Raw genomic sequence first — 24,318 nt, 5'->3', positions numbered from 1 at the left:
GGGAACGAATGTGTTCGACACTTGTGCGCCGCAACGAAAAACCAGGGGTTTGTTTCAGGAAGCGCAACCTATCGGACGTCCTGAAAGGGGAAGGCAGGTGTGTTTCCTGCTGCGTTCGGCAGGAGAGGCGAACTGCTGAGCTAGTAAAAAGCTTCAGGAAGGTTGGAGTTAAGGGGCGTCCGGAGACAGCGCTGAGCTGAGTTTGGGTTCAGCTGAGTTCCAACAAGCCTCCTCCTCAGAAGGCGTGAGCACATATTCCAGGATGCAAAGCAAAGACCAATAAATCTGCTCTGTATCTTATCAATATCCTGGATCAGATGATATTGTATTACCCAGTTCGTTTTCTGTCTGATTAAATATTGAATAACGAAGCTTTCATCGTGTCTGGAGGTGGTAAGATTCGATTCCTCTGTAAAATGATCTTTCTACTCCAGAAAATTAGCCAGAACAGTGATCAAAGTCAAGGTTTTCATCGGGGTCCTGATGTTCTGCCTCTGTCCTTAATCCTGCCAATCCTCATCAATTAAATCATACCCATAAGTTGACCATAAATGACTATAAATGACCATAAATAACCATAAATGACCATAAATAACCATATGTTTGTAATAGTGGTGCAGACGTTGATCAGAAGCAAAGCTGGAAGAAAAGGTTTGATTTTCTTATCCAGCTGCCATCAAGACTTACTGATAAGAATAAAATAAGAACAACGAGCACCTGAAAACACAGTCGCAGACGTGTGTGTGTGTGTGTGTGTGTGTGTGTGGTGTGTGTGTGTGTGTGTGTGTGTGCGTGTGCGTGTGTGGAGCACCTGTTATCCACGTTTAGCTTGAACTTTTTTCCATTGACATGAATCATAAAGGTAAAATGCTTATTTATTTATCTGTTCAATCTGGCTTCTCCTGTGTAACAAAATAAAACGAGATACTTTCAGGTTTGCTGCTCCCCAGCTCGGGCTGGTTGGAGAGGTGGAACTAGACTCATCAGGCTGAACGCAGCTCCGGCGTGAGCGCATTAAGACTCCGGCATTCCTGCTCCGCCTGGCTGGAAATGTTATTTGCCTTATTTGGAACCCAGCAGATACTTAAAGTTGAGGCTTTTGGAAATGAGCGCTGTTTTTTATCCACTTCTGTGGCTGAGATTCACTTTGAGCCACTGCAGGACAGGTTGTTTAGGAACTGGAGAATGAGGTTTTTCCTCTGAACGACTCCGAGGGAGATATGAAGAACCTTTGTCCTCCATCCGGCATCAGCGAGGAGGGGAAAAATAAAGCACGTTGCCGGGTCATTTATTTCCCCAGCACCATTAAGTCATGACAATAAGACGCAAGAAAACACACACACACACGCTTACGAGAAGACCCGGGCACACACACGCACACTCAGCGACCCTCTGCTATTTCTCATCCTGCACAACCAGCGAAACAGATATTTGAAGTCCATATAGATTTCCTTAATCAAAGAGCAACAAAGTGGAGACACAACATTAATCTTTATGTATGGCAGCCGTATTGAGCCAAGAAGTGAGTGTATTAGCTGGTGCAGAGGATGGATTGGACGTGCAGCTCTTACCCGTTCTGCATTGCAGTGGGGTCGTATGTTAACGCCATCCCAGTCTGGGGGGGGAGAGAGAGAATTAGCATTCAAAATCAATAACGAGAAGACAAATTATTCCCAATAATATTCTCTCATTCCTCTTCCTGCTATTCTGTTTCATTCAAAGCAGATACCGTCCACTCACACTCGGCCGGCAGGAAGAACCTGCTCATGTGTTTCTGTTCCGGGGTCGTCAAGGTCAAAGTGTGCTGAGCCTTCTTCTGAAGTGATTGAAACTATTTAAACTGTGTGTGCGTGTGTGTGTGTGTGGTGTGTGTGTGTGTGTGTGTGTGTGTGTGTGTGTGTGGCCCTCAAGTCCAAGAGTGAAATGTGCTCCAATCCGTCATCTGCATTCCCGAAGCTTCTCTCAGAGGAAGGCTAATCCGATTTCTTTTACCGGGAGTCTGCTGAGGGTAGCAGATTTCATCAGGATACACACGTGCGCCTTGTTCTCGTCTCTCTTCCTTTTTGCATCCGTCCCTTTGGTCTGTGTGTCCCTTTTGCTCTACTTCCCTCCTTATTTCCATCCTTCCGTGTGACCTTCGGCCCTTGTTTCTCCTTGGGGCTACCTGTGCTGGGCTTTCATGTGGATCCAGGCTTGGAGGAGGGGATTGGCCCACAAGAGTGACCGGGCCGAGAATGTTCACTGAATGGACGTCATGGGAACGCCACTTCCTTGTCTGTGATGTGACCGTGCACGTGTGCACGTGTGTCCGGCTGGTGCGCTGCAGTCAGGTGGGAGGAAGCAACATTGTACTGTTGATCTAAAAGGAAACTTGATCGAACAGCTGATATCTGTGTTTGAATTATGTGACTGTATTTAACATTCCCGACTGTTCCCTAAATCCACACATCTGCCTCGTGTTGCTGGGGAACTTGAAAATGATAGAAACTTGAACCGCCAGCATGTGTGTATGTGTGTGTGTGTGTGTGTGTGTGTGTGCTAATAACATGGTCAGCTGTCTGTGAGGCTGATGACTCCCCCGAGTGCTGTCCTTGATTCCACGGGCTAATGAAATCCACACCAGACAGGGTGAAGCCTGCACAGCCAACGACTAATTAATGATTCTGTCAGCTTTTGGATCGTTCTGCTGGGCGGAGGAGGGCAAAAGTATTTAGCTGTGAGAACAAGCAGTGATTGACTGAGATGAAATGACATTGAAAGCTAAGGGTTCCCTCCATAACTCTGTTTAAAAGAAAAGAACTTCCGTTTCTGCATGTTTCTGTGAGCTTTTATGGGCCCACATGGACCGGTGTTTCACTGTCCTCTCGTCAGACCAGCTGCTCACCGTTTGTGAGGAAAGATCTGTAGAGGAACCATTATTTGACATGTCCGTCACCCGGCAATTTAGAGTTAAGCTAATATAACATGTAATTATTCCATTCTTGCATCAAAGCAGACGGATCAAGATGATTGTCTGCATTTTTTTTCAGAAAATGTGGCCACATTAATTATATTGTGCCTAAAATAATGACGCTAAAGGTCCTCGGATCTGTCATAGACTGAGAAGAACCATTTAAACCTCATAGTGTTGGAAAAAAGAGCTAACCTTGGAGAAAATGGGATGGAGGTGTGAACTACGGCTCCTTTGAATGATAAAAACAAGTCTGAGGTGACCCAAGCTTTGCCAAAAAGAGCCTTAAGGGGGTCTACCATCAACTTTTGTTCTTCTACACGACGCTCAAAAGGGTTGTAAAGTGATTTCAGAGCCTTTAGAAATCCACCAGTCTCCAGTTAGGCTAACGATCTTCAAATGAAGCGACTTTGGGACTGGAGCTACTCTGCCAAGGTCTGGGCACCAACAGAGCCTCATCGGTGATGTAAAGAAAGAGGCCCTAGCAACAGCTAAAGCTGGAGAGGCTTTGCAAGCTTCCATCTGTATTCAGGGCTCGACTGTACAGAAAACACTGAACAAACAACCTGGATCCCACAAAGGAAGCTGCTTCTAACTGAAGAGAACATTGCTGCTCGCCTGACGTTTGCTAAAGAGCACCGTGAGACTCCGCAGCGGCACTGGCACAATGTGGACCCTGCATATCAAAGGACCCTGCATATCATCACGGATTCTCCGTCCCAACCGTTGATTGCGGTGGAGGAAATGTCAGGATTCCAGGATCGGAGGAACGGGGATTCCCAAGTGAATCAGGATAACGTGAAGATGTCTGTAGATGTGCAGAAAGCGGCTGATGGAACAGGATAATGACTCAAACACCAGAGCAGAGCGGCCAAGTCAGAACCTCCGCTCAACATACGGAGAAGCTCCGGAAGCATTTGGAGAGAGTCGGAGACACGAGAGGTCCGGAGCGATGACGGCTCGGCAGCTACAGGAAGTGCTTGGTCGAGGAGGGTTTGAATGATGAATGCGCGTTTCATAAAGACATGAAAGATCGGATTCTTTTGCTATTATATTTATCCATACCGATGACTTTCTTTTCTTTTTCTTAACAAATTGATGCAGAAAACCACGAAATTCCAAAAGGATCACATGGATGTGAGGGTGACTTGCCTTCTTTAAATTCATAGCTCTATGGGGTCTTTTTCACAGATCAAAAGGTCAGCGGAGCAATTATTTAGAAAAGAGAACAATATTTGTGGTGCAGTTAGAGCGGAAACCCCCCCCCCCCACACACACACACACACACACACGCACACACACACACACACACACGCACACACACACACACACACACACGGACATCTGTCAGGCTTTCACAGAGTGAAATGGCGGATGTTTTTTCATCTACACTCATTTCCCTGGAGTATTTGCTTGGGAAGTGTGACTTTGAAAGTTTGGAGTTGGTAAAAAAGAAAAGAAGTGAGCGTAAGGAGGCAGGAATCAAACAACAAACAGCCACGTTGCTTGTGTGTAAAATGTGCCTCTGTCTGCATTTTACAAAATTATGAAGTTTGGCAGCGTGAGACATTGACGACCAGCAAGATTTCCACTTCGGATAGTTTATAAGGAAATCTGTCATCTTCCTCAGCCGTTAGCAGCCCCCCTGCAGAATTCAATCCCCACAATTCCTGACTGATCGTGCAATGTGTTCTCTCTTTTTTCCACTTTTCTTAGACACAGTAAGCTTCTCTCCAGCCATATGTTGCTGGGGGATCTGGGAAGACTTCAAACAGCGAAACACACTTCAAACGCAGAAGAAACAATGTGGGAGAGGGAGAGAGGGCAAGGTGGAGAGAATGACGAAACAATGTGAGGAAAAAAAGGAAACGGCATATTGAAATATACTCTGGAAACAAAGTCTCTCCCATGGACAGGTTCTGACTGGCCCACTAATAAATTAAAATTCTATCTGCTGTTTTCAGATCACCGTGTGCATGAAGCAACTGTGCTGGAGTTACTTTACATCTATACTGACATCTATGCTCAGCTGGGGGCAACTACAGAGGACATAAGAATGAATAAAGCAGGCCACATAATGAGTGGATTCTGGACTTTTATTCATGCTTAATAACAGGACTTTAATCAAAAAGGGCCTGCAGCCTGCTAAACTAACACAGTGATATCATCACAATACTTTAATTCACTGTTGGGAGAAAATCAGCCAGCTGAAGAAGATTGTATTTGCTCATTTAACATTAAAGTGTTAAATTGCAATTTGAAGATTGTTTTGCTTTGCTCAGATTCTACAAAATCAAACTATATAGTTGCACACGACAACCGAGACGTTTAATCGTCTTGTTTTCCAGGCTCCCTCCCGTAGATCAATAACATGCCGCTGGGATGACTGGACCCTCGGACCCTCCTCTCTGTATCCGTGTGGGTCAATGATGTGTTCTGTGGTGGCCCGGTGACCTCGCTACGGCCTATTCCTGCCTCTCACCTGCGTTTAACAGGAAACGGATGGATGGGCGGGCAGAGGGGGCACGCACATTCAAGCCATTCACCACACATACGCCAGCGGAGTGTGAGCCTACGAGGGGCCGTTGAGCAGCAGTGTGATGGGGGAGCGGGCTGCACTGGGTTAGGGGTGTCATGGCTGCTGAACATGTGACGGGCAGACACGGCCATGCAGGGCTCCAGTCAGACACATGAAGCCTGCACCACCCACGCGGACACGTAGGGAGCGTGTGTCCTCAAGGACAAACATTTCATCCCTCCAGGTCTCACATGCTGCCGTTTCAGCACAACTGTCAGCATCGCTGAATGCGTGTGTGCGTGTGTGTATTGACTCTCTGGAACAGTCCGCCACCTGTCTCCTCTGTGTGTCCTCCCCACTGAGGTAGTTGGGATCCTGAGAACACAGCTCAGGCTGGCCTCCACGTGCTGTTGATGAATGCTCGCCACTTCTGGTTTCCACAGGTTCGAGGTGCACTCCCCGTGACGTGTGGAGACACGAGTGGACAGTTTGATCCATATCTCGGGTAATTGTCTTCGTCCTTTTTAACAGTCGTACGACTGAGGGTGAATTCCAATGACAGACAGCAAATCCAGATGTTGCGAGAAGGGCGGCGACGGTTAACAGGAATAGCATTACATCAGCAGTAAACAACTTGTTTAGAACGTCATTCTGCTGCAATGGAAAAAGGCTTATTTGGTTTATGTGGCTTTGGCAGTTATCAGCTCTAGACACTGACTGTGCTGAAGGAAACTCTGATGTGGTGCATGTTGCAGCTTGCTTTTCATATCCAGTGAGTTTGACTTGACTTGGAGAAGCGCGCCACCCTCACACTTCACCGTCACTTTCCAAGAGTCCCAGATGATGACGTTTTCAGGGGTGTGGAGGAAGAGCAGCATAGAAAGTGGAGGTGAGCATGGATGAAGCACCCATTGGTCAGGGTAAACCGAACACCTCATTCGGACGGAGATATTTTTTGGTCTGTTCTACCGAGACCTTCTGAGGGGGTCAGCTTGGGCAACGGCCGGACATCTTACCTCGCCCTCTCTGTGCCACGGTCTCCCATTCTGGGGGTACTTGCTCTGGCTCTGGCGTTTCTTCTGTCCTCCGTCTGCAAATTTACACAGCAAAGGCTCTGTAGGAGCTGCACAGAAAGGGAAAGAAAACAAAATGATGTTTGGATACCTCCATCCTGTGACCCATCAGAGAGGTTTAAGCCCTTCTCCACCACTTTGCATTTCTTTTCAGCCACCATCACATCTCTATCTCTCCATCTCCTCCTCCACTCTGCCCCCCCAACGGAGCGCTTAGACAAAATTCCAGACACAACTAACAATTGAGAAAAATCCCCAAATCCCAATGCTGGCAGCCCGTTCCTACTCTGGCCTTAGCTGGCAGCTTATGAAAGAGCATTGCAGGGTATTGTTGAAATAATAATCACAGTAATCGCTCTTGTAAATACCTCTGAGAGAGTAAAGCAGCACCGCACTGGCAGCCAAAGCTCATTTCTAGAAGGCATTCCTGTTTCTGAAGCCTTATCCCCCACTGTTTTACTTCTAAAGACATCTTTTTCTTTAATTTGTAATTGTATGCCTTTCTCCACGAGCGTTCGTACCAGAGGGGTGAGAAAGCTGTCAAACACACCAAGGCTTCTGATTCTGGAGTCACGATCAACTTCTGTTCCATCAACCAAGACCAAAATCAAAGAAAAAACCCTCTTATTAACCAATTATTAGAAAGAAAAGCCCTGTATATACGACAGTTTCTGCCTAAATGATTTTATATTGAAGGCTGGTTCTAATACAGTGATAAAGGACATCAGGCTAAAGGTCTGAGTGTGCATCTTTTTATAGTTGAGCTCCAGGTGTGCACTGAGGCCGACCAAACCGGATAAAGAAATGAATGCAGAGAAAAAAGGGGGGGGGGGCTTTCGTGAGCTGTTCTCCTGAGAAAAATGGGGGTCACCCTTGGCTGAGGATATGGGGTTTTAACAGCATTGGTCCCTTTTTTCAGTCTGTGTCAGCAAGATTGGAATCTGAGAGCAGCAGCGATGAGAGCAGGAACGGGGACAGTTGGGAACAAAAGAGAAGAGAAAGAGTGAAGGAAACAAGACACAAACCAGTGGAGAGAGCGAAAGATAAGGGAAGCAGGTGGCTGACCACGACGTGTCGACTGAGAACCAGCACCAGTATCAAACACTTGTTCCCCAGACGGGTTGTTCAGGTCAGAAGCTCGACAGTAGTGAACCGGCCCGTTTGTCCACAGAACTGCTGCTGTTCTGCACCTGCTGGCTCAGAAGCGTCCTGACGGCTGTCCTGTCATCACATTCCCATTACAGGCCTGGCAGCTCGTGACACGGCCGCTCTGACGACACGGGGCTGCCGGGGGGGGCGAGGAGCAGGACCTTTCATCGTGTCAGAGATGACACCTACGGAGAGGACTGTTGATGCTCTAATCTCCGCTCCACATGCGAGAGGTGCTGGGGACTTGATAGCAGAGGACATCGCATGACAGGACGAAGCGACGCGCTCAGGATTGATAAAGCAGTGACAACAACACACAAAATGATCTCTGAGCTTTTCTCAAGCATATTTTGCTGTTTATGAGTTCAAGCATTGAGCTTCAGTTCATTTCTCTCTCCTAATTCCATAAATGATGTAAATTCTGCTCAGCCGCGACCAAACTGGCCAAATTCAGCCGTGGAAATTTTGGCCTGGAATGGAGCGTGAGGGGAAAAGCTGCCGAAACACAAAAATCCCAAGATAAAAAAACCTTTTCCAAAGTTCTCCTTTTGCACTCGGGCAGATAATTAGCTATCTAAGAGATGTGGGGAACCCGACACCGAGCGTGCTGACGCTACGCCTGCGACTACCTCCCCGGCCCCACAGCAAAATGGCCAATTTGTTTAAGACTCCAGCCCAAGATCAACAGCCTCCATCCACCCTGTGATCTCAGCCTGACGTGGCCCAGCCCAGCCCTGCCCCCCCCCCCCCCACACACACACACACACACAGGCACACTCACTCCTTCTGCCCATAACACCACACTGAAATAGTAAACACATTCAAAACAAATGACTGCCAGCCTGAAAGCTTGTTTTTTCCGCCTTTTCTTTCCACACACCCCCATCGGTGGCACAGCCAGGAATAAATTAGGCCACTGGGTGCACGTGTTAGCTTGCTGATGTTGCATCTTTAGGTCACAGACTCCGAGTACAGCGCACACTCGGCGCTAACAAGGCTCTTTGGATCTCCTAATTGTTTTTATGTGGGTTGCTGCAAGAATCCAGTAAACACTTTAATAAGGGTCGAACACAGATATGATCACACACACGCCTGCGAATGAAAACACTTTGGTGGGAGATGTCTTTGTCACTATTGCCTAATTCGATCACGGCTTCGGCTCAATCATCGTCCGGGCCGAGTGTGGCTCTGAAAAGATAGTCGTGGCTTTCTGCACATCAAAAGATCCATTAACAGCACAGCAAATGAAGCAATAAGCGCCTGCAGCTGTACTTCTGGATGAGACATTAAACCAACAATCGGCATTTAAATGAAGGCTTGCTGCATATTTCATTTATTAACTCCACTGTGTACATCAGTGATTATCGCTCATGATGGGCCTCCTCCTCTGGTCCAGCGTGACAAAGCCGGCCCTCGATAATCCTGTTTCATCTTCCTCCACACGGATGCAGCAGATGGTCCGGCAACAGCGGCTCTATGACAGTTTGATCCATACATATGAATCGGGATGTGCAACCAAATGTACCAGAGTCAGAATCGCATCCACTTGTTCATACCTGGAGGGTGGATCTGTCAGCTGAGCAAGAATGCCCCCCCCCCCCCCCACACACACACACACACACAGGCTGTTACAAAACTGGTTCTACACAATGGTATGGAGCCAAACTGGGTCGGTGTTGCTTTGCTGAGTGTGTGCAAAGCCCTAAAGAGGCTGAACTCAGGGTGCTGCTCAGCCACTTGAACCGAAACACCTCATCCTAAGTAGCTTCAGCAAAAGGAAGCTTTCCAAGAAAGCAACAGAAAAAAGAGAGCTAAAAGTCCAATGATGATGATGATGATGGTGGTGATGATGATGATGACGGGATGGGAAAAATGGTGAGAAGGTGAGAGATGTTAAGATACTAAGAGAGAGTAAATAAAATTGATGAGAAGTGGCTTACAGTTAATTCCTTATTACCTCCTGTCAGTGGAATCGTTCCTGAAATAATCATATTCATTATTTATTAACCTGTTGTCAGTGATGAATTATGTATTAATCACAATGTCAAAAAGTGGGGAAGATATTCACACTGAGAAGTTCAAACTTAGAGATTTGGGACTCAACACTCATTAAAAAATGATGAAAAAAAATGTCGTGAGGTGTGAATATATAGTAAAACTGAAATGAAACATTTGGATGGGGGGATTCACACAAGATGTCACATGACAGGATCAGCACGGCCACCAAACAGGAAGACAGACAGTGGTAGCTTCCCAAAGGGGAGGCTGTGACGGATCCCAGTCGATAACTCTCACGACTGCCACTGTCCGCGCATCCCTCAGCGTGGAAATGAAGACGGTCTGCCAGCGTTCTGCTGACAGGGACAGCACACATGGCTCAATGACACGCACTGATAAATGGAGTGTGCGCTGGGAGGAGGGCGCTGCGGAGAGCCAGACAAAGAGGGGAGGGCTCCAGATGGAAGCACCGATACCGAGTCATAGAGAGACTCACAGACAGAGACAAAGGGAGTGGTAAAAAAAGACAGCCACAGTCCAACCCCAGTCTTTAAAGCCACAGCTCGCAGTATGAGATTAGTATGGGGGAGTATTGATCCGCCCTCGGTTGGACGGGCTCATAGAGGGCTCCTGGAACACCACAGCACTGCAGCCCTGAGATCATATTATGGATTACAGGAAGGGAAGAGCCCTGGATGTAGGTAGTAGAAGCCTGATCGATGAGCTATTGCGCACTTAACAAGAGTAATGTTATGTAGGGAGTCTCTGACATGCTAATCCATCTCTCACTCTCTCCGTCTCCCTCCATTGCATCTCTCTCAGACGTGGTTATCTTCTGTCTGGCTTCCTCTCAACTCATCTCTCCATCTATTTGTAAGACTATGAATAGAAAGATTCTACACGTTCTGATTCTACACGACCCAGAGAGAAGGGTGGGTGCTGTATGTTCAAAGTGCCGTCTCCCCGGTAGATGACCCATTTCAAACGGCATCATCCAAAGTGTCGACTGCTAATGGCGTTAGCTGGAGCTTTGAAAAACGTGGCGGGAACAGATGTTTCTAATGCCGAACCAACATATGCTTCTCCCTCCTGCCAACATCTTTGTTGCTGCAGCCGACCTCGGTATCGGTGGCCCTAATCCGCAGCTGGCCAGCGAGCCAATTAAGTACGGCGCCATTGTGAGCGTGCGTATGTTAGTTAGAGGACGGAGCCAAAATAAGACGCAAGCTAAGACAAAAAACACAGACGTTACACATAATGGACAAGTGGTCAGCGTCTTTGTTCTTACAGCATAAAGGTGGTCAGTTTGGGTTATGGTGGCGGCTCTACTTTGCTTGTGGGGGGGTCTTTGCCACTGCCTGGGTGGGCAGACTGTCCTCTTAGAGCAGTATTATAACGCTGCCAGCGCCTCCAGGGACCCGGGAAACTCCCAACTATCCAGTTGAATCCCACAGATGGGCTTTGTAATTCCACACAACTGCCCATCAGCCACACCTCCAGCACGTATGGCTGCACATACGTGACACTGGCCTGGAGAAACCAGCTCAGTTCCACACCTGGAATATATGCTGGACCAGACTTTTGAGCATCCTCTGAAGGCTCCAGGGTTCAAACCTGGGCCGCAGCCACGCCCGTGGCGATTTGTTGAGGAGACTCTTCCTGATTTCGATTTTATTCTGGGTCTACGCTGGTTTTTGCAGCTTTCATGCAGCCCCTGATGATGAATCTTGAATGACAGCATATAAACAGCTGCAGAAACAGGAACCCCAGCAGTTCCTCAAGCCTGGCATGAAGACAAAAGGCTGTACGTCTGTTAACGAGGTTTCAGGCGTACGCGTTTCCAGTAACAACAGCATGGACAGGAAAGAAAATGAAATTACAGCACAATAAATGAATTATCAATAAAGAGACCTCAATACTGTATCTGAGGGCGATCGATGTGACAGCTGCGATGTGGGCCGAGGACAGAGGACAATCCTGTGGACGCGGGGACGCACAAATCAATAATGTTGCTGGGAGTGAGGGACAATCGATGCTGCCAGTGGCGCTGATTGATGATCATTGAAAGCCCGGCTCCTGACTAAACGGGGTGAAGGGGTTGGGGGTTGGGGTGCAAAGGGGGTTCCACAGCCCCCCTCCCTCACTGTAACTGATTGGGGATCGATGAACGGCAGCACTGGAGCTGATTGGGGATCAGGTGACTGTGTGGCGGAGGGGAGCAGCGGCGTGAGAGGAGGTGGTGGAGCTGGAGGAGCCTCCACAGGAGCCTCCACAGGCTGCAGGTGGAGCTGCCTTTGCTCTCTACAACATCCCATCCGTGGTCACATCACCACTCTCCTCTCTAAAACAGCGCGTCTCCTCCTATTGGAACCGTTCTTGGTTGCTTTGGAACGTTCCTCATCACTGTTTCTCTCGTTTGCTTCCACTGAGCAGAACGATCCCTGAACGTAACCAGTGACATGATGGTGACAGATGCTGTGTTGGATCAGCTGACTCCTGAATTCACATGGAGTCGGGAATGTTTGGAAACTCTTGGGAACGCTCCGTTAAACAGTCAACATGCGACGCTTTGGTGAGACGACCTTCGTCAGAAATCTGTGGGAAACAGAGCCCAAAGGTCTCCCCCTTTACGAGAGTGTTCACGACCACACGTGATCTCTGACTGTCTGGATGGAAACCATCTGGAGATCACCCGTTCTGGTCTGGGGCAGCTTCTATATCTGACCTCCAAAGAGCACAGCGGCTTCACAATGAAGAACATTCAGAGTCCTCCATCGTATGTTTGGGTTCAGTCAAGACCTCAACTGTTTCCAAGGTAACGTGCTCTGGCTGTAGCATTAACCCTGCTAACGATATGTAACAACTCCAAAAACGGCTTCCAACATGCAACATGTTACACGCAGCGTGTTTACGAGGAACTTTCTACTTCAAACGCTCAAACTTCAGTCAAGGCTGATGAAAATGAACAAATAAAACAAGACTGGCTCCACACCAGGCTCCTGCTGCTGTCATGCTGCTCCGCTACAAACTGTGGAGAACAAAAATGATCACGCTGGATAAAATTCTCTGGATGCATGGAAGCACCGTTTTGCTCGTGTTGTAAAGAAAGAGGAAAGAGCAGCCCTTATTAGTGAGCAAATGCACACCTAACAGTCTTCAGAGTGTCTTCAACAGTGCACGGACGCAGATCAGAAGCTGCTGTATCCCTGCGGAGGAAAATCAGGGCTGGTAATCAGAAACAACGGCTGACCTGTGTCAGACAGATCTGACTAAGTCTTTGCCTAAACATCTCTGAAGTGATGAAAGGTCTCGTTTTCCCCTCAGTCAGCATTAATGGGATCCAATAAAAGGAAGAGAGCTGTGTTTTTTCCCCACATCTTGACCCTGGGGAGGTAATACAGTAAGAGAGATGTTGACGTCCATATTTGTAGCGTTCGCACACGCCAGCGTAGCGTTGGTAATGCCTTGAGAGAGGGCCGAACCCGTTTAAACTGGCTCTGACAGCTGAAACATCGGCCTTAAGCACATGCGCTGCAGCGTTCTTTCTTTCTTTATACGACATCAAACTGCATTAGACCGTGTAAAGAATCACGTTAGGAGTCGTCCTCAAATCATCACTGTGCCGTTGATCTTGTTCCGTGATAACGATTCAGTCAATTAACCATTTTAATATGCTTGCAAACTCCGCAGAACCAACTAGGTTATTGCTTGGCAAACCTGGCAGAGCACATGATGAAGCCAGAAACAATAAAGATGGATGGTGTCACCAGCCAGGAGCGCCGCTCCGCCCTGTCTATGCGACACGCAGCATCAGAGCCCGTTAATGACGGCTATGGCTGTTGGCCCGGATTCTCTTAAACTCGCGACACATCTTTGACCACAAGAATGTCGGCAATGCGGGTTTCAGCAGCGCAGCGGCACAGCGAAGCACATCGCCACGGCGGCTCCCATCCATCACCGTAGCATACAACCAGCCTGCCAGCCGCCATGGCGACGGCTTAATTGGTGGAGCTGATGAGGTCTGATGAGGCTGGGACTTATTAAATTGGCCAGGCTGTTATTTAGATAATTCCATAGAGATGGGATTCTTCCAATTCTCATCCATTCTCTGTCCTAGCAGGGGGCTGCTGGCTAATCCACTCCTTTTGTAATAGCTGTAAGAGGGGGTTTAGAAACATTAGCTCCCCTCTCTAGCACACATTTATCAGTGTGGACTGTTGGTTTAATGCTATGATGAGTGTATTTCACTACTTATCCCACTCACATGGTGGACATGTGGAAGTTCCGGGACCAACGACCAAACAACAACAGCAGCAGCAGCAGCAGCAGCTTCATTAGCAGCAGCAGCTTCATTAGCAGCAGCAGTAGCAGCTTCATTAGCAGCAGCAGCTTTATTAGCAGCAGCTTCATTAGCAGCAGCTTCATTAGCAACAGCAGCAGCAGCAGCAGCTTTATTAGCAGAAGCAGCTTTATTAGCAGCAGCAGCAGCTTCATTAGCAGCAGCAGCTTCATTAGCAGCAGCAGCAGCTTCATTAGCAGCAGCAGCAGCTTCATTAGCAGCAGCTTCATTAGCAGCAGCAGCAGCAGCAGCTTCATTAGCAGCAGCTTCATTAGCAGCAGCAGCTTCATTAGCAGCAGCAGCAGCAGCATAAACTCAAAGCACGGTTGCTAACATGAAGTGGAAAGCATAACGTCACAGAGGGGTGCTAAGAATGCTGCTCAGTATGGGACAGTGCTTCAAAACACATTACAACTGACAACAACTGACAACTCTGCACATAATTAAAGTCTCTGCTGCACAGAAGTGGTGAAGAAGATGTGTATTTCAAACGGGCGTTTCTATAGGAACCTCCTAGCATCTGGTCGGTCAGACCTTCAGCACCAGCTGCAGCATTGTAGAAATTCCAACCAAACCCAGACGGCGAAACAACAAGGAAAATCTTCAGCTCATGAGCAGAGCGCTGTGTAAAAGGAGATAGCTGCGCTGTTGATCGCACGCAGCCAACTCTGCAGAACATTCTTCTCAGCTCGGTGACGGCCAGGAGTCAAACGCTGGACAACAAGAAGATGATGAGCAAATCGGTGAAACAGTCCTCGAAAGTAACAACAGACGGAAAACCAGCAGATTTCCGGTTGGCAGGTTCCAGAAAAGCTGTAAGGCCGCGGCGACATGATGTTCCTGAAGAACTCGACACCCTTCCATGTGCTATCACAGAAACAACAACAGACCCTGATTGGAAGGGTCAGTGGTTGTGGCCTTATGGATCAGGGGGCCATTAAGAGAGCAACGTTTAAAAGCTTACATGGAGAAGCTACAGCGAGCAGTTCACCGGGGGCAACGCTAATCAATATCAGCTCCACTTAGAAATCTGCTGTATTATCCTTGATCTCCAAGGCCATTTGCCTCCCAGTCTGAAACTGGATACACCCTAACGGCCTCCAACACCCCCCCCACCCCTGCTGTGGCAGCCTCGCTCCTCCCTCCACAAACTAGACGTCCTGATACATTGATCTGGATGCATCAGCGGCACGATTACGTCTGGAGTCTGAGAGAGATACGAGCAGCTCAAGGTGGTTCAGAACTCGCCGTTTACATGTTGAAAGGGGCCTTGAGGTGGTATCGCCGTGACAACAGCGGTCATTAGGACCACAGCACACATGCTCGGGGCTGGAATTGCCCATAAAAACAATCCTAGTCACAGAACGTAGCGCAGGTATGATGAACAAGGACGTGAGAAGAAGAACTCATCTGTGTGGATTTCCCCATGATTCCATTTCTGTGATGAACGACGTGTGAGGAAATAGAACGTGTGCATTTGAAAACAGCATTTTTCATCCTTTCGCATTTCCCTATGAATCCCAGGCTGCTGTACGTCGCTCATTACACACTCCCATTATTTTCCCATTGGAGTTAAAAATATTGGGTGTCTTGTAACTGCCTGCGAAGACGGTTGTGTTATTTTCAAGCCTTCATTCGTTACCTGTAACTCCTGCAGATAGCAGAACGTTGGGTGACAGCAGGAATTCTCCACAGAAATGTTGGGAAGGTCTTTGTTCAGCTGGGACTACAGACTCCCTGAGCATGAGAATTCATCCTTCCATTATTATTACATGACACTGAATCGTTGCTGTGTCCTTAAAGTCTGCATGACCTCTAAATATTGTTGTAGCTTGAGCGTCCTTCTGCCTGAAGCCCCAGGAAAAAACCAAAATAAAGCTCCTTGATTAAAGAGTTTGTGTTCCAGGAACTAAAGTGCACTTTAAAAAGAGAGAGGTCGGAGGTCACAGGATCTTTGGCTACCTCTCATGCACGTGTGGTGTGTTTTCATGTCTTTTTATTCCCATTGTGTTGGCGTGTGTGTTGTCAGAGTGGCAGTTGGACTCGCAGGCCTTAAGCGCTCTGTTTTCCCACTATTACTTGTGCCCAGTGGGGGGTAGCTGCAGCAAGATGTGGTGCCAAACACAGGGTGGTCCCCAGATGCCACACATTCATACTTCCCACCTGGCTCACAGAGCAGAGAGAAGAAAGGGATGGAAATTTCCTGAATTTTGACTCTTTCTCTGTATTTACACTGCGATCCCGACCAGCTCTGCATCATTATACTCAACTCCGACGGCTCGGCGCTGGGGGGTCAGGCAGGAGGTAATGAAAGCAACACCTTCCTAATGGCCTGTTGATGTGTGTGTGTGTGTGTGAGACAGACAGTTAGCATGTCTTTAAGGAAAAGTTTGCTAACATGAAATGGAACCATCCCATTGTTATTCCCTTCCTGTCATCACACATCACTGTTGTTACAAATAAAAAACCTCCTACTCTGAAGAAGACTGCAGGCTTTTGCCGGTGGCACAGGCATGCATGGCTGCAAAATAACTAATTAGGTTAACTATAACCTAATTGTTCAGTTAGGCTAAATGCTAACAAAGCATTTCACCTCTGTGAGGTAGAACGAACCAGCTTTTCTAGCAGTGTAATAAAACACTGTGCTATAGTGTTAGCATAGCGCAGCTCAACCTGATCCGGACCAGGTTAGTTACTTTAGATACTTTTCATTGCTTTAGACAAATTGTCTATTGACTATAAAGGTCTTTATTAGAAACGTCCTCTTATTCATGAACATGGAGAAAATGCCGTTACCTGGCAGACAGAAAGGTTTTTCTTTGTGGAAGAACCAACTGCGGTGCCAGTACCGGGCCGAATGTGGAGCTGTGTGTGTGTCCTTTTTGTGTGCATTTGTCTCTCTGTGGGTCCCCTTCCCTGCTGACAGGCGGTTGGATGAATGAATGGGTGTCAACTCCTGGAGGTCCGGTAGCATTACAGGAATAACTCTGCTGACCACAGTGACCTCTGCCTGTTCCCACACAGCCTGCGTCCTGTTCTAATGGAGCCGCACACTCTATTCTGGGGGGCAGCTTCTAGATTTATCTCACTGCCCTCTGTGTCCTGGGACAGTCACACTGACGTAGCTGGGTGTAACTGATGCCCGTTAGTTCATCTCGTTATTTATTTTCCCTTGCTTCCCCGACACCAGCGCTAAGCTAGTCCCCAGGTCAGAGTCGGAGCAGGAACACGGCCCGGCTTCAACTCGCCGTATGTTAAAACATGCTAACGACAAGCTCCTGTGAGAGAGAAAAATAGGATCCGCTATTTATCAAACTCATGTGGAGAGACTCCAAAGCAATGAAAGGTGCCGGAGGAGGAAGGCGAGCGTGCTGCATTGCTTGCATACCACAGGGACCTCGGAGCGCGATTATCCTGCTCAGCAAACTTAATCTTCATTCTGAAGGACAGGCGCGCCGGCCGAAAGGCTGTGAGCTCGGTGACCTATTGTATCTGCTGAGAGCGGGGATATTATTCAAAAGAAGGCCGCCTCGGGTCCCACATTAGATTATGTTGACCGATGGGTAAAACCTCCAAGCCTGGGATCAGAGGGGTAAATTGCACATCTCCGCTTTCATCTCACTTACATAGAAACGAACTTAAGAACGACTTCATACAATTAACATGAATCAAACTGGGATTAAATACTGAAACCAAACGCTGTAAATAAGAGTGGAGAGTAAATAAAAACACAAACACAAGCAGGTTGAACGTGTGTTTAGGTGGAAACTTGTTCTACATCAATTATGGCATCGTCAGGCGCTCGTTAGCTGCGTGTGCTCAGCTCTATGAGTATTAGGGAAGGAACGCTGTGCGGGATAATGAACAGAAGGGAAGAGCCGCAGAGGAAAGGCAGATGAAAGAGGCAGGAAGATGAGAGGAGGTGGGACAGAGAGAGAGCACAACAGCAACGATGACAAACTGGGAGCTGGGTGATGGGGAGAACCACAGAAGGGGATCAACGCGGCGGACAGCTGCTCCGGGGTCACCCAGGGTCACGCTCAGGAAGCGCTGGCAAAGTCAAAGTCGTGCTTTCATCTGCAGATGCAGCAGCCTGAACATTAACCGACTCAAACATCACCTTCAGAAAACAGCCGTTTGATGCTGCTTCCACTCGTCTCCTCGTCTTCTCCCAACCAGCCGCCCGTCTTCACCTGCTGCACTTTGCCATCTGTTCTCTTTATCTCCCACTCTCCTTCCTGTCAAACCTTCTTAGCTCCTAATATATTATTTTCTATCATTCTCCCGCTGCAGTCCTCTGGGCTTCGCTTCTCTCACCGCTCTCAGGTCGTGCTAGCACCTCATCTGGAACAGTTCAGGGTTGGCAAAGCTACAGGAAGTCGTCCACACGTTTCAAAATGGCAGAAAAACCCCTCACAAATCTGATCTTCTGGCACACACACATTATTCATTATTCTGACGAGCTACGGCTGCTAAACTGTGGTGGACGTTGGTGTGGACCAGGTTCTTGTCTTATATATCAGCAGATCTCCTTGGAGCCTGCTCTCCTAGCTCTCCATCTGGGTGCTAACCGTGCGCGTCACCCTAACCGTGCGCTTCACCCGTGATTGAAATAGTTTGGCGGCAAAACAAACAAAGCGTGACAAATCCAGATTACTGTCTGTGGGAGAAATAAGGTTATAATGAGAAAGTGCATCAAGGGAAATTGATCCCTATTTCAGGAAGCAGTCTGATTTACTGGGGATGCCAATAATAACTTCCTGTGTCTCCTGCCCCTAATGGGGGGGGGGGGGGGGGGGTGAAGTCCGGGCTGTGGGGGTAGGACGGGTGATGCTGAGAGGACACATTATTCCAGCGCCGTATCCTAACCAGGTACATGTGAAAGGCAGCTCTGCGAGCTAATTATCATCTGCAGCGCCGCATATTGAGAAGCTGTCTGATTGTCATTGTGCGTCACAAACAGGCAGAAATTGGCTCGCACACGCCGCGCGTCAGCGGCAGAAAATGAATTATCAATACCTAATAGATGCGACCTTTTCTTTCCGTCAAAACAGAAGAAAGAAAACATCAGACAGAAGCGGCTCACAGCTCAGCAGCCGCACGCGACGGCGTGATGCATGACGGGGGAAACGTGCGCTGGCGCCGGGAGAGGCGGCCATATCTGACAGCCGAGCCACCGGGCGACTTGGCTGCACATTAACGCCGCTCGGCGTGGGGAAGAGAAATGGGCCGGCTGACAGGCCACTTATTAGCCAGGGGAGTGTGGGAGGGATTGCAGAAATTAACATGGATTACTCAAGTATGACTGACACTTTCAGAAGAGCCTTTTTTAACGTACCAAGTGATTTGGGACTTGCCTTAATTCAACGAGGGACCTTTTAATACCGGGGGCTGTCTCCGCTATCTTGGTACCGTTGTCGTGGCGACGATGCCAACAGGGAGAGGAACGTTTCTCCAACGGCACCTTCTGAAAGATCCCTCCCACCCACCCGATAGCAAGTGCACGTGCACGTGCACGCTGGTGGCAGGCGTTTGTGGATTCCTCGTCTCATGTTTTGAAGGGATGTATTTTAAAAATTCCGTAAATAGATTTCAAATCCTGCGCGAGCCTCTTGTCCGCGAGCCGAGGCTCGGCTCTCCGAAACTTCCGCTCGAATGTACATGTGGATTCGTTCTAAAACAATAACGGGGAAGCGCCAAAGCCTTGGCGAAACCGTGGCGTTTAAAGCTCCTCTCGCCAAGTCCCCGAGACCGAGACTAGAGACTTCGATGGAAAAATGTGGGTCTCATGGCGACAGGAAGAACAGGGAATGTTACTGGAGCTTGGTAAGATCCCATCCTCAACGGCGTTCGCCAATATGGCGTTCACAGCAGCCCATAATATGCTTTACGCATGTGAACACCCCAGCGAGCTGCTGCTAAGATGGAAGACGGAGCGCTGTGGTTTCAGGAGGTCTCTGAAGACCAGATCAGGTTAAGAAAGGGGGAATCTTGTTCTTGATGATTTATCCAGAACCTGTTCTGACCCTGGAGCCACACGCTGCTCTGTTTGGACCAACACAGGAGAACATGCAGACGCTGCCACGCCGGGTGTGTCTGCACGCCGTGACACTCGTGGCGAGGCGGCGTCGGCGTCCACTCCCGCCATTTGGCAACACTCGACGCTATCGGTGCGGAGCCTTATGGAAAACAGCTGCCTGTTTATTTAGCTGCTGTTTGATTGTTGACAGTGGAAATAGGAGCGACCATGCAAAGAGCTGCAGTCTGTCTGAGCAGCTCAGCACGTGCACAGGATCAAATGTTATCCATTTCCTTTCTGGCGAGGTGGACACACAGAAGAGCGCGTGCATGAGATTACTCACCTGTCAAAACCAAACAATAGCTAATGTATCTCCGGTTCAAATTACATTTACCATAGGGTGTCATCTCTAAGCTGTTTAATGCATTGTGGGACGGAGGGCTTTACTCAGCAGGGCTCAGTGGAGCCGGCGGATTAAATCACTTTTTATCTCTGCTTCCTTTGACTTTCCCAGAGCTCAGTGTTGCAATGTAATAACGCATCCCTGTTGGGCTCCAGCATGCTTTATTGACGTTGTAAGATTTCATAAATTCCATTTCTTTTCTGCGCGGAGCAAATCCACAGCCCAGACTTCACTCACAGCTACAGAGTCCACGTTTTCCGAGGCTTCGACGTGTGGACGTCCTTGTCCGCAGCCGGAAACACGAAAATGCCCACGCCACCCGCACGTGTGGGGCACGAGAATGACTCTGTATCCATGTGGGGACACATGCGCGCTCACGGCCCACGACAGTGACACGGAGAGCGGCTGCCGCATTGCACAGAATAGCTAAACAGCTGTAGCGCTCCATCAGGGCTATCGATCATGTCCCGCTCTCGGAATCCCAATCAGACGTGGGCAGACCGCAGCGGCTCGCTGACGAGCTTGTTGGGCCAAAACGACGTGGCGCTCATATCAACCAGACTTCGCCAAATAAACCTGACTTGGATAGCTGATTAAATTTGTGCTGCTATTTACTTCTGCTTCCCTCCGTAAACGAAGCGTTTGGCATAGTTTTCCTGGTGTTCCGGGAGTCAGAATTCCTGAACTCTCTTTGTTTATGAGTCTTAAGTTTCAGCAGGAACCACTTCGAGCCATCATAAGGACAAATTTAAGTTTGATCCCAGTAGAAGTTCAATCGTAATAACAGGGAAGTTGGAGGATCATTTCCTGCCATCTGCTATCACCTCACCACACTCTAAATCAATTTAGTGTCTTGTCTATTCACAAGGAAGTTAAATGTTATTACATTAAAATTTAAAAAAGGAACTGAAGTGAAGGTCTCTATGGCACCATTAACTGCCACCTGTTATCGTCTCTCTAATCTTTCCTCCTCTTCCCGGTGTTGCGGCTTTATCTGCAGGCTGGTGCTCACTTCCTGTCTCTGCCGACTTCCTTTCCTCCCAAACTCAGCTGAATTTATCAAATGACCTGCGTCTGGATCTGGTGGAGCAAAGGTACGACTCCATACATGTATGAGTGTGTGTTTGTGTGTGTGTGTGTGTGAGTGAGGGGATTTTTATACCCTAAATGGTTGGTTAAAAAGATTTCCATTGCCCTGATATGGATGTGCGGTTTCCAGGTCAAACTCAGCGGTGTGTGACCGTATTTGTGCTCTGTGCTCGTGTGCTTGTGTGAGGTTATGTGTCAGGGCTCACAAAGTGTAACCGTCACTGCTGTCACACACGCATAACCACGTATGTGTGGCGCACACACACACACACACACACACACACACACGCACACACACACTTGTGTGGCAAAGGCCCCCCAGGGGTGTCGCTGAACTGTCAAAGCAGGATGGATGGAGAAGCTGCCCTGCATAGCAAACGGCTCGAGGGAAACATCGTGCATGTGCGCGCTCTCCCTCTGACACACAAATGCACGCACACACACGTGAAGTATACGGGTAGTTTTGATGAATGAAAAATCATCACAGCAGCTTATGAGAACACGAAGCCAAATCCGAACGCGCTCCCACATCCCACCCGTTTGAGGAACAAAAACATCCTTTGAGGCTCCGAGGAGCAGAGGAACATCTGCCTTGGATTTCTAAAGAATGTCCAGACTACAGCAGATAGCTGCCAACGTGGAGAAGGGCCCCTACGGGCCGCGAAGGAGAGGCAGAAACGCACCAAATATTGGTGAGTCTTCATCCATCCTCAAAAGAATGTCAGACAAAAACACTAAATCAAGATTTTATGATTTCAGACCGTAAAAGACATCAGAGAAAATCAGATACAAAGTTTTCCCATAAAAATATTTAACTTTTTCAAGCTATTCTTTGGGCTTTAAACGGACATCAAGCTTTGTGCAACCTGCTTGATGATTTCAGACGCTTCGATTCTCAGATATTTCTAATGTGAATCATTTAAACTTGAGTCCTGAACAGCATGAAAGGGTGTCATAAAGTTGGAATAAATCTACACAATTAGCAGATCTCAGCTCACTTCTGGCTGGAAAAGACAACAATGGGGAAACATCTGCATCCCCTACGTTGGTGACGTCTGTGAAAAGGTGGTGAACACGGAGCCAAACGCTCTGGTCTTCTGGACACCACTCAGACCTTCAGCTGCACCTCAACAACAAAGGTCAGATGATTTGGGAGAGGGGCAAAAGAAGCTATCTTGGCCGGGCGATAGCAACCACCCTGAAATTGGGTGGGGGGGGGGTCATTTCGTGGCGAGGCCTCTCCCCAGCCACACCTGGGGGTGGACACTCCGCTGGGTCATGTGACCCTCACGCCCCCAGGAGCAGCCGCTCTGCCGTCCCTCCAGCAGGAGCATGGATAGACTCCACCAGACCTCGAAGAGCAACTCTGGCCTGATCAACCAGAAGCTTCATGGACAACAGAGGGACAATAACAGAATGCTTGGTCGTCCCACTTTAGAGGGAAGCAGAGTAGAACCAGACTGGAGAGGACGTAAACATGAGCAGCCAGAATTACAGGCTAATTTGTAATTAAATAAGAATGAAAGGATTTCCTTGATCGAGGTAATAAATCTCCACGATTGGCTCAGAACTGAAAAATGCATTAGCAACAATAAAGAGTGACAGAAGGTCGACTGAAAGGCGAAGGTCAGTCTCATCTTACAGCCTTAGAGGGATCGCCTTTAATGGAACCCTGCACCTGCCTGTAACGGCCACCGGCTACAGCAAGTATGAGGACTCTAGGATTCTAATTCTGGACTGGTGGGGGCCACTTTATGGGTTACCTGCTGCTGTTGAAGAGCATTTTAATTAAACTAGCATGGATGCAAAGGAGATCTCTGTCTCGCTCAATCTGGTCATCATATTCTGTGGAGATGCACAGGAGGCTTCCAGCCCCCCCCCCAACTTGGCTCGCTAAGTCATCTCACTGAGCCGTGGCTCTGCTCTCCTTTGCCTGGAGCTCCTCTTTAAGCCGCAGTCCTCTGAGATACTCCAGTTCCAGTGATTTGCCTACCTCCCTTGTGTTCTACCTGCCTTTTTAAGCTACAAACATGAATCCAAACATGAATTTCTGTGCCAGAAATTGAGATCCGCGTTAGCATCATCCAGAAACGACGCCGTTAGCTATGACCCAACGATAGCTTTCGGCCACGATCCCCATTTGGATCAATCTGCGTCTCATTTAAGACCCTGATATTTCACAGCATTGTCTGGTCTGTTTCTAGGTCAATTTGAGATGCAAGTCTAAACAGGAATGACCAGATCTGAAATTCAGGCTGCGTAGATATGAATTTCAGATGGTTTGGGGAGGTCCGCTCCTTTGTTTTACACTCTGGGGACCCAGAATAAAAGGCTGCGTTGACTTTACATCTGCCTCTGCTTTGTGTCATTCTGTCAACCTTTTTCCAACAGTCTGGTTTCTCCTTGAGCAGCTTGTTCCGCTGTCTGGAGTGTCTGTGGAGAGGAGCGACAGGAAGGAGAAAGGACACAGCAACAGGGAGCAGAAGCAAAGGAGGAAAAGGGGAGAGTGCGAGCTCTTAAGTAGATTGCAAAGAAAAGCGGGGAGGCATGAGGCTGAATATTAAGAAGGTTCTCTCCTGCCCCAGAAGTTCCAGGCTCGCCAGGATCGGCAGGATGCGGCAGGGATGGGGAGCAGACGGAGGGAAGGGACCCGTAAATGTATCAGCCTGTGATAGCGAGCTTCAGATGTCAAAAACAACAGCGTGCACAATCTATCAACCTGCCCAGCAGAGGAGGGAGGTGGACGTAACATAACTGCATTAGAAGAGAGGGTTCTCATG

The 24,318-nt window shown here is 48.4% G+C and overlaps 1 protein-coding gene and 2 long non-coding RNA genes across 9 annotated transcripts in view; 2 read left to right on the top strand and 1 right to left on the bottom strand.

Annotated features, from left to right (window-relative positions):
• Positions 1-24,318, bottom strand: part of LOC130518505 (RNA-binding motif, single-stranded-interacting protein 3) — a 178,820-nt gene that overhangs the window by 25,643 nt on the left and 128,859 nt on the right. For all 7 annotated transcript variants that reach the window (XM_057021131.1, XM_057021128.1, XM_057021132.1 and 4 more), the window contains 2 exons: positions 6,485-6,591; positions 1,572-1,615 (listed from right to left, as the gene is read on the bottom strand). In XM_057021131.1, the coding sequence (XP_056877111.1) occupies positions 1,572-1,615; positions 6,485-6,591 (151 nt within the window). The remainder of the gene's footprint in view (positions 1-1,571; positions 1,616-6,484; positions 6,592-24,318) is intronic.
• LOC130518507 (uncharacterized) lies at positions 3,133-5,206 on the top strand. Its single transcript, XR_008948058.1, has 3 exons — positions 3,133-4,149; positions 4,667-4,801; positions 4,915-5,206. It is a non-coding gene; the product is annotated as an uncharacterized LOC130518507 (long non-coding RNA).
• LOC130518509 (uncharacterized) lies at positions 7,412-9,000 on the top strand. Its single transcript, XR_008948060.1, has 2 exons — positions 7,412-7,670; positions 7,786-9,000. It is a non-coding gene; the product is annotated as an uncharacterized LOC130518509 (long non-coding RNA).

This window comes from Takifugu flavidus, chromosome 21 (genome assembly GCF_003711565.1).
Source record: "Takifugu flavidus isolate HTHZ2018 chromosome 21, ASM371156v2, whole genome shotgun sequence".
Lineage (NCBI taxonomy): Eukaryota > Metazoa > Chordata > Actinopteri > Tetraodontiformes > Tetraodontidae > Takifugu > Takifugu flavidus.
This window is presented reverse-complemented; position numbering and strand designations above follow the sequence as displayed.